The sequence below is a fragment of the Haliaeetus leucocephalus genome, unplaced genomic scaffold (assembly GCF_000737465.1).
Source record: "Haliaeetus leucocephalus isolate CR32 unplaced genomic scaffold, Haliaeetus_leucocephalus-4.0 Scaffold193, whole genome shotgun sequence".
NCBI lineage: Eukaryota > Metazoa > Chordata > Aves > Accipitriformes > Accipitridae > Haliaeetus > Haliaeetus leucocephalus.
Window position 1 is genome coordinate 276,486 of NW_010972629.1, and position 9,051 is coordinate 285,536.

General features: G+C 63.2%; 1 protein-coding gene across 6 annotated transcripts in view; it reads left to right on the forward strand.

Annotated features, from left to right (window-relative positions):
* The window catches only part of ARHGEF2 (Rho/Rac guanine nucleotide exchange factor (GEF) 2), a 17,590-nt gene that overhangs the window by 8,026 nt on the left and 513 nt on the right, over nucleotides 1–9,051 (forward strand). For all 6 annotated transcript variants that reach the window (XM_010565521.1, XM_010565520.1, XM_010565524.1 and 3 more), the window contains 19 exons: nucleotides 1,323–1,473; nucleotides 2,028–2,095; nucleotides 2,230–2,293; nucleotides 2,550–2,679; nucleotides 2,758–2,867; nucleotides 2,960–3,106; nucleotides 3,718–3,968; nucleotides 4,060–4,185; nucleotides 4,431–4,548; nucleotides 4,655–4,912; nucleotides 6,190–6,266; nucleotides 6,375–6,544; nucleotides 6,749–6,816; nucleotides 6,903–7,094; nucleotides 7,191–7,286; nucleotides 7,392–7,459; nucleotides 7,543–7,584; nucleotides 7,699–7,749; nucleotides 8,079–8,492. In XM_010565521.1, the coding sequence (XP_010563823.1) occupies nucleotides 1,323–1,473; nucleotides 2,028–2,095; nucleotides 2,230–2,293; nucleotides 2,550–2,679; nucleotides 2,758–2,867; nucleotides 2,960–3,106; nucleotides 3,718–3,968; nucleotides 4,060–4,185; nucleotides 4,431–4,548; nucleotides 4,655–4,912; nucleotides 6,190–6,266; nucleotides 6,375–6,544; nucleotides 6,749–6,816; nucleotides 6,903–7,094; nucleotides 7,191–7,286; nucleotides 7,392–7,459; nucleotides 7,543–7,584; nucleotides 7,699–7,749; nucleotides 8,079–8,492 (2,601 nt within the window). The remainder of the gene's footprint in view (nucleotides 1–1,322; nucleotides 1,474–2,027; nucleotides 2,096–2,229; nucleotides 2,294–2,549; nucleotides 2,680–2,757; nucleotides 2,868–2,959; nucleotides 3,107–3,717; nucleotides 3,969–4,059; nucleotides 4,186–4,430; nucleotides 4,549–4,654; nucleotides 4,913–6,189; nucleotides 6,267–6,374; nucleotides 6,545–6,748; nucleotides 6,817–6,902; nucleotides 7,095–7,190; nucleotides 7,287–7,391; nucleotides 7,460–7,542; nucleotides 7,585–7,698; nucleotides 7,750–8,078; nucleotides 8,493–9,051) is intronic.

A 9,051-nucleotide genomic window follows, 5' to 3' on the forward strand; every position in this document is an offset into this window, starting at 1 on the left:
CAAAGAAAAAAGCAAAGCAAAAAAAAAAAAAGGGCCGGGAACAATCACGGCACGGAGCAGGGCAGATGTTGTGGCTGGGGGCTCCGCGGGGCCCCCCCCCCCCCCACCGGGCCAGGGGCCGCGGGCCGGGGGGGGCCCGGGGGGCTGGGATGTGCTGCTGCTCCTGCGCCCCATTCCCGGCGGATGGGGAGGTGGAGAGACCCCTCTGCGGAAAGCGGGTGAGCGCCCAATATCCCCCTCCGGCTCCGGACTGAACCCTGTCGTGTCCCCCCCAGCGCAGAGCAGGGACAGTGGCTGTGTGTCCCCCGCCAGGGTCTCCTCTCCCTGGGGACCATGGGGTGGTGGGATGCTCTGCTTAGCCCCACTCGTGTCCCATTGGCTCCCATGGTCTTCCTCACTTTCTTCCCCACCTGCCTGGTGCCTCCTGGGGAGGCCCTCAGCCTCTCACCCACCTTCCTGTGGGGGTTTGGGAGCCGGGACGGAAACCAGGACCCCCTTTGGCATCACTGAGCTGTGGGAAGGGGGATTGGGGACCCAAAGCGCCATCATTTTGGGGGGGGCTGGCGTGGAGAGGGTCTGTTTGGCGGGTGCCCTGGTGCCAGGCACGGCTGGGTGCCACGGCCGGGGGGGGGACGGGACAAAGGCAGCTGTGTGCTGGTCAGGGCATGGGGGGTTCCGAGGCAGGAGTGGCCACCCTTGAGATGCTCGGGATAACGCCGGCTCGCTCCTCTTTTCTGGGAGGGGAAAACCATGGCGAGCCACCAGCAGCACTGGGGACCCCAAAACCATCCCCATGGGGGGCAGCTGGCCTCCAAGCCCCCGTTTTGGGGGAAACACGGTGAAAATATCCACTTTGGATAAAAAAAGGAGGTGGGAAGGTGCAGGGCTGCTGGCTGCCATGCTCTGGTGATGCCCCCAGCCCCCATGGGTGCCGGGGAGCATTGTCACCTCCCCCCCACTGCGGCCCCCGCATCTCGTCCCCATTGGGGCTGGCGGCTGCGGTGCTGGGGGGGGAACATGTGCTGGGGCGGGGGGGATTTCTCCCGCAGCCACCCGGTTGTCATGGTTATGGGATGATGGGAAGCACGGGTGAGCGGAGCGATCGGGGTGGCTTCTCCCCGGCCGCTCGGCTCCCCATCCTCCCCACCCCAGGGTGGCAGGACCCCCTGAGCATCGCCAGGGACCAGGTGGTCCCACGCCACCCCCGGCTTCCCACAACCATGAGCCGCATCCCGAAGCAACCGGGAGCCGTGCTGGGTGGTGCTGCTGGGCGCCCACCGTGCCGCAGCCCCATCAGGCGCCCGTCGCATCTCTCCGGGCAGAGCAAGGAAAAGGAGAAGATGAAGGAGGGCAAGGAGAAGGACGCCCGCTACACCAACGGCCACCTCTTCACCACCATCACCGTCTCCGGCATGACCATGTGCTTCGCCTGCAACAAGAGCATCACGGCCAAGGAGGCTCTTATCTGCCCCAGTGAGTAGCCAAAACGGGTGCAGTGGCTTTGCCGGGGTGGCTTTGCCAGGGCGGCTTTGCCGGGTGGGCACGGCAATCCCATTGCAAGAGGCTGGTTGCTCCCGGTTTGGCTTGTGCGGATTCGTGCCGCGGAGCAGGAGGGGTGCTCACGGAGATGATTTCTCCGAGGCATCCTGGCAAATGCCGGCGTGCCACCCTGGCACGTCCCAGCAAGGCAGCCGGCACTGCCAGCTTCTTCCAGCTCCCCCGGTGCAGGCGATGCTGCAGTGCCGGATGGAGCCAGTGTGCCTTTGGCACCGGGCTGGTGTGGAGTGTTGTGTCCTCCAGGGTTGGGGGGGATCTCAGTGGCACCATGGCAGCTCAGCTGCTCCCTGGCAGCTGCGGCTCCTGCAGCGCCTGGTGTAATCCGCATCCGCCTGGATTCCCCCGGCATCTGCTCCTGTCGCTCCGGCACTGGCTGCTCCCCTGGGATGGGGATGGCGGGAGGGTCCCCTGATGTCTCCAGCGGTGGCTGTGCCATCACCTCTCCCTGTCTCCATCCACCCCCCCTCCAGCCTGCAACGTCACCATCCACAACCGCTGCAAGGACACGCTGCCCAACTGCACTAAGGTGAAGCAGAAGGTAAGCACCCGCCTGGCTGTGACAAGTGACATGAGCTGGCCGGTCTCAGCCACTCCAGATTTTTTTTGGGGGTGGGGGAGGGGGGAACACGGGGATGGTGACACCCGCCATGATGCCTCCGCTCCCTCCCCCAGCAACAGAAAGCCGCCCTGCTGAAGAACAGCTCGGCGTTGCAGTCGGTCTCATTGCGCAATAAAAGTGAGTGGGGTGCGATGTGTCGGGGGGTGGGGGAGGATGGGCCCCCCCCTCCATGCTGCCTGTCACCGAGGTGTCGGGGTAGGGCTGGGTCCCTCTCCTGGCTCTCGGGACATCCCCTAGGAGGGCTGGGGGACGTGTCCCTGTGGGGGGGATGCTGTATCGGGGTGTCCCCCGTGGGTGGTGGGGACGCCGTGCGCAGCCTGAGGGGTGACGGGGGGGGTCATGGCATTGACTTCCCAGTGTCCCTCCACCTCAGCTGCCATCCGGGAGCGCCCCAATTCGGCTATCTACCCCTCGGAGAGCTTCCGCCAGACACTGCTGGGTCCCCGCCGTGGCCGACCCTCCCTCTCCCTCTCCAAGAGCGTCTCTACGACCAACATCGCAGGGTAGGCTGGGGTGGGGGCGGAACAGGGGGGGGTGTCTGGGGGCATCCTCAGAGTCACCATCATGTCCCACCCCTCCAGGACATTCAACGATGAGTCTCCCCTGGGGATTCGGCGGATCCTGTCCCAGTCCACAGATTCCCTCAACATGCGCAACCGCACGCTGTCCGTGGAGTCGCTCATCGACGAAGGTGGGGACCCACCGGGGTGGGGGACATGGGGCTGGGGGGGGATGACACAGGGTGCAGGGCCAGCCCCCGGCTCCCACCGCCCTCCCGCGCAGGCCCCGATGTCATCCTCAACCAGCTGATGAGTGACTTCGAGATGGACGGGAAGGACTTTGAGGCGGATTCCTGGAGCTTGGCCGTAGACAACAGCTACCTGCAGCAGCACAAGATGGACGTCATGAAGCGCCAGGACGTCATCTACGGTGAGTGGCCATGTGGGGATGGCCTGGGCCGGTGGGACACGGGGGGACGGGGTACAACTGTGAGTTGCAAGGGACAGGTTAGGGGGTGCAGGGATGGGTCAGAGCTGCAGGCATGGGGATGCAGAGATGGAGGACATGGGGGTGGCATAGGGAACACAGGGATGGGTCAGAGATGCAGGGACAGGGATGAAGAGATGGGGTCACGGGGACAGGGAAGGGAACAAAGACATGTCAGGTGCAGGGAGGGGAATGCAGAGATGGGGACATGGGGACACAGGGACAGGTCAGAGATGGGGGACACAAGGACAGGGGAAGGGACACAGTGATGTGTCAGCAACACAGAGATGGGGATGCAGGGATGGGGGACATGGGAACAGGGGTGGGGATGCAGGGATGGGTCTGAGATGCAGGGGTAGGGGACACAGGGTCAGGGTAGGGGACACAGAGATGGGGATGCAGGGATGGGGGACATGGGGCCAGGGATGGGGATGAAGAGATGAGGGACACCCAGAGGCAATGGGGACAGGGCGAGGTGCTGTCCCCCCAGCGCAGAGCCAGGCTGGGACCTGCTGCGGTGGCTGGCCCCCCTCACCCATTCCACCCCACTGCAGAGCTGATCCAGACGGAGATGCACCACGTCCGCACCCTGAAGATCATGGCCAACATGTTCCGCAAGGCCATGCTGGAGGATCTGCAGGTGGATCCGGCCACGGTGCAGAAGATCTTCCCCTGCGTGGACGAGCTGAGCCAGATCCACGAGCGGTTCCTGGCGCAGCTCCTGGAGCGTCGCAGGGAGTCCCTGGCCCACGACAGCAACAAGAACTTCGTCATCAACCGCCTGGGAGACATCCTCGTCAACCAGGTGAGGATGGCATGGGGCCACCAGAGCCAGTGGGTGCTGTACTGCCCCACCGTACGGGCTCGCTGACATCCCCTTGTCTCACCCTGCCAAGTTTTCGGGTGCCAGCGCGGAGCAGCTGAAGAAAGCCTACTCCGAGTTCTGCAGCAAGCACACCAAAGCCGTGAAGGAGTACAAGGACCTGCTCGCCCGCGACAAGCGCTTCCAGCAGTTCATCCGGGTGAGCGCCCATCCCCGCACGGCTCCAGAGGCACCCCTGGGATGGGTGTCGGGGTCTCCCTGCGGGGTCTGGGCTTCGTGCCCTGCTGAAAGACTCTTCTGTCAGCTCTGTGCCTCAGTTTCCCGAACTGTGTGTCTCCCTAATGCCTCTTAGCATGGTTAACAGCCCGGGGCGGGGGGGCAGCCACTGCTAATGGGGTGTCCTGTGCTTCCTTCTCTCCTTCCTCCCTCCTTCTGGCTGGCCAGAGGATGACCCGATCCCCGCTGCTCCGACGTCATGGGGTGCCTGAGTGCATCTTGCTGGTGACGCAGAGGATCACCAAGTACCCGGTGCTCATTGAGCGCATCCTGAAGAACTCCAAAGGTAACGGGGCTGGGGGCAAGGGGGCAACATGGGGTGGGGCTGCCTGTGCTGGTGGCAGGAGGGAGGTTTCCAGCCCTGACCGTGTCCCCCCAACCCTTCATCCCAGACAACGAGGGTGACTCTGTGGACTTGTCGCGAGCGCTGAAGCTGGTGAAGGAGCTGATCTCCTCCATCAACGAGGAGGTGCACATGTGCGAGATGAACGCACGGCTGTGGGACGTCTACAGGCGTGTGGATGGCCGTGCCAAAGTGCAGCTGCCATGGGAGAGTCGCGCTGGCGTTTTCGGCAAGGACGAGCTCTTGCGGCGTAAGCTGGTGCACAGCGGCTGCATGCTCTGGAAGACGGCGGCTGGGCGCTTCAAAGGTGGGGACCAGGGTGCTGAGGGAGGACCAGGATGCTGGGGATGGAGATGCCAGGGGATGGGGATGCTGGGAGACCAGGGTGCCAAGGAATGGGGTACCAGGGACTGGGGATGCCCAGGAACCAGGTTGCTATGGGATGGAGATACTGGGGGACCATGGTGCTATGGGATGGGGGTACCAGGGTGTCACGGTTTAACCCCAGCCAGCAACTAAGCACCACACAGCTGCTCACTCACTCCCCCCCATCCAGTGGGATGGGGGAGAAAATCAGGAAAAAGAAGTAAAACTTGTGGGTTGAGATAAGAACGGTTTAATAGAACAGAAAAGAAGAAACTAATAATGATAATGATAACACTAATAAAATGACAACAGTAGTAATAAAAGGATTGGAATGTACAAATGATGCGCAGTGCAATTGCTCACCACCCGCCAACCAACACCCAGCTAGTCCCCGAGTGGCCATTCCTCCCCCCCCCACTTCCCAGTTCCTATACTAAGTGGGACGTTACATGGTATAGAATACACCAGTTGGCCAGTTTGGGTCAGCTGCCCTGGCTGTGTCCTGTGCCAACTTCTTGTGCCCCTCCAGCTTTCTCGCTGGCTGGGCATGAGAAGCTGAAAAACCCTTGACTTTAGTCTAAACACTACTGAGCAACAACTGAAAACATCAGTGTGTTATCAACATTCTTTGCATACTGAACTCAAAACACAGCACTGTACCAGCTATTAGGAAGAGAGTTAACTCTATCCCAGCTGAAACCAGGACACAGGGCATGGGGATGCCCAGGGACCACGGTGCCAGGGAATGGGAATGCTAGGGCATGGGGAACCAGGGCATGGGGATGCTCAGGGAGGGGGGTACCAGGAGATGGGGGTACCAGGGGATTGGAGGTACCTGAGGATGGGGCTGCCATGGTGCCAAGGGATGGAAGATGGCAGAGGATGAGGGTATCTGCGTTTGGGGATGCTGGGGGACTGGGGTACCTGGCTATGACAATGACAGGGTACCAGGGTGCCAGGAGATGGGGGAACCAAGGGATTGGAGGTACCTGGGGATGGAGATGCCAGGGACCAGGGTGACAGGGGCTTGAGGTACTAGAGTATGGGGGTGTCTGTGGAGCAGGGTGCCAGGGCACAGGGGTGCCAGGAGGCCCTCACCCTCCATGGACAAATTTGGGAGCAGCCCAGAGACGATGGGGGCCCTGGGGCTCTGCAGGGTGGGACACGCCACTGCCTTGCACCCACCCCAGCATCTCACATCCCTGTGCTCCCTCCCAGATGTCCTGGTGCTGCTGATGACAGATGTCCTCATCTTCCTGCAAGAGAAGGACCAGAAATACACCTTCCCCATGCTGGTGAGCTGACGCCGCCCGCCCCGCCCCCCACATCCCGGCCCCCCACCACAGCTGGGATGGCTGCAGCGGCACCGGGACAGTGTTCCGACCCCATCACCTATCTTGCAGGACAAGCCGGCTGTCATCTCCCTGCAAAACCTTATTGTGCGGGATATTGCCAACCAGGAGAAGGGGATGTTCCTGATCAGCGCGGCGCCACCAGAGATGTACGAGGTCCACGCTGCCTCCCGCGACGACCGCAACAACTGGATGAAGGTCATCCAGCAGACGGTCAGCCTGTGAGTGTCAGCCCTGGGGAGGGGGGGACGGATTTTTGGGGGGTCCTTATGGCTGCAGGGTGGACGATGGGGAGAGGGAAGGTGGGCGCAGCTCTGGGTTGGGTCCCCTGAGCCGTGGCAGAATGCGGGTGGTGGCAAGAGTGGACATGGTGTGATGGGGTTGGGGGGATCCCGGCTCTGACCATGTCCTCCCATCCCTTCCAGCTGCCCCAGCCGCCAGGACTTTCCCCTGATCGAGACAGAGATCGAAGCATCCTTACGCAAGCTGAAAGGTGGGTGCTGCTGTCACAGGAGTCCCCATCCCCCCCATCCCTGCTTGTCGCCCCCCATCTCTGCTCATCCTCTCCCTGCTCCGCAGACCGTATCCTGCAACACGATCGGAAGATCACGGCGCTGCTGGAGGAGAAGGTGGGGCTCTTCGCCGACATGCTCGCCCTGGCCAGTGGCTGCGAGGAGCCCTCGCCTACCCTGGCCCCCCGTACCCTCTTCCACTCTGACTCGGTTGAGGGTTCCCGAGGGGAAAAGCTGATGCATGACGCCATCCGGGAAGGTACAGTTGCTCCAGGATGGCGATGCTCCAGATGGGCCATGGGGCTGGGCTGGGGTCCCCCCAGCAGTGTGGGGCTCATCCTGCACTTCCCCACAGTGGAGTGCCTGAAGGAGATATTCACTGGTGCTGGACGTGACCGGGACCAGAATAACCTCGCCGAGGCCGAGAGCTGCCCCAGCCCTGGCGCCAGCAGTAAGATGGGGGACGGGGGATGCATGCCGGCCAGGGAAGGGGGCTGCGCCTGGCTTGGGGTCCCCTGAGACCGCAGTGGGGCTCACCCCCTGCTTCTCCCTGCAGACGGTGATGCTGGCAGCTTCAACGGCTCCCTGGAGTTTTGCAGGGCAGATTCAGATGCCGGGCAGCGGGTGAGTGCGGTGGGGGGGGACACGGGCGGGACACCCCCACCCTGGGCCAGGGCCACTGTGGTGTCACTGTTCTCTCTCTGTAGGATGGGAATGGCAACCAGCTCCTGCAGAAGGTACCCCAGGAGGTAAGGGGGGATGGGATGGGGGAGAGACCCGGCTCCCTCCCTGCGGTGCCAGTGTGCCTCAGTTTCCCCACCCCGGTTCACCAGGGGTTCACCATCCCGTCCTCTCCTCCCCAGGAGATCAACCAGCGGCTGGTGAACCTCTACACCCTCCTGCATGGGCTCCAGGTTGGTGGCACCATGCTGCAGGGAGGAGGAGGACGGGGATAGCCGGGGGCAAGCCGGCATCCTCCTGGCCCGCACCTCCCTGCCTGCATCCCCCCTGCTTACATCCCCCTCCCTCCACTCCCTTGCCTACGTCTCCCTGCCTGCATCCCCCTCCCTGCACTCCCCTGCTTACATCTGCCAACATGCATCCCCCTGCCTACATACATCCCCCTGCCTGCATGCCCCTGCCTACATGTATCCCCCTGCCTACTTACATCCTACATCCTCCTGCCTATGTCCAACCCCCTGCCTATGTCCCCCTGCCCACACCCCTGCCCGCCTCCCCGCAGGCAGTGGTGAGCCAGCAGGACACGCTGCTGGAGCTGCAGCTGCAGGAGGGTCCGGAGAAGCCATCCCGCCGCGGTTCCCAACCGGCCCCGGCCGAGCCGGCAGCACGAACGGGCGAGAAACCAGGTACCACGGAGCTGGCACTGCTGCAGCGGCAACACGGGCTGCTGCAGGAGGAGCTGGGCCGCTGCCGGCAGCTCTGCCAGGAGCGGGCACAGGAAGCGGCAGCCCTGGAGACGAGGCTGCGGGACAGTGAGCAGGAGCGTGCCCGGCTGGAGCGCGAGCTGGACGAGGCCCGGCGGCAGTTGGGTGTCCTGCGGCAGGAGGGTGGCACGCGGGGACGTCGCGGGGCTGATCCGCGGCGGAGGAGTCTGCCGGCCGGAGATGCGCTCTATCTCAGCTTCACGCCGCCCCAGGTAGTAAAGGAGGATGGGCTCACACATGGCACAAGTGTGTCTGGCCTCAGCCCACCTGGGTTGGGGGCCTGGGGAGGCAGGGGATGAAGGATGTGCTCATGCGTGGCATGAGTGCATCTGGCCTCAGCCTGTCTGGTTAGGGGTGCAGGGAGGGGGTAGCAGGAGAAAAAAGATGTGCTCATACATGGCACGAGTGCATCTGGCCTCAGCTCATCCAGCTTTGGGGTCTGGGGAGGCAGGGAAGGGGGGAAGATGCACTCATGCATGACATGAGGGCATCTGGCCTCAGCCCACCTGGGTTTGGGGTGCAGGAAGCCAGCAGTGGTGGGCGTTAAAGATGTGTTCATGCATGGCATGAGTGCATCCAGCCTCAGCCCACCTGGGTTTGGGGCCTAGGGTAGGGGGAAGATGCACTCATGCATGACACCAGTGTGTTCAGCCTCAGCTGATCTGGCTTTGGGGCCTCAGGAGGTGGTGGGGGGGTGGATGCAATCATGCATGATAGGAGCGGGTCCAACCCCAGCGGACCTGGGTTTGGGGGGGTGAGGGGAGTCAGTGG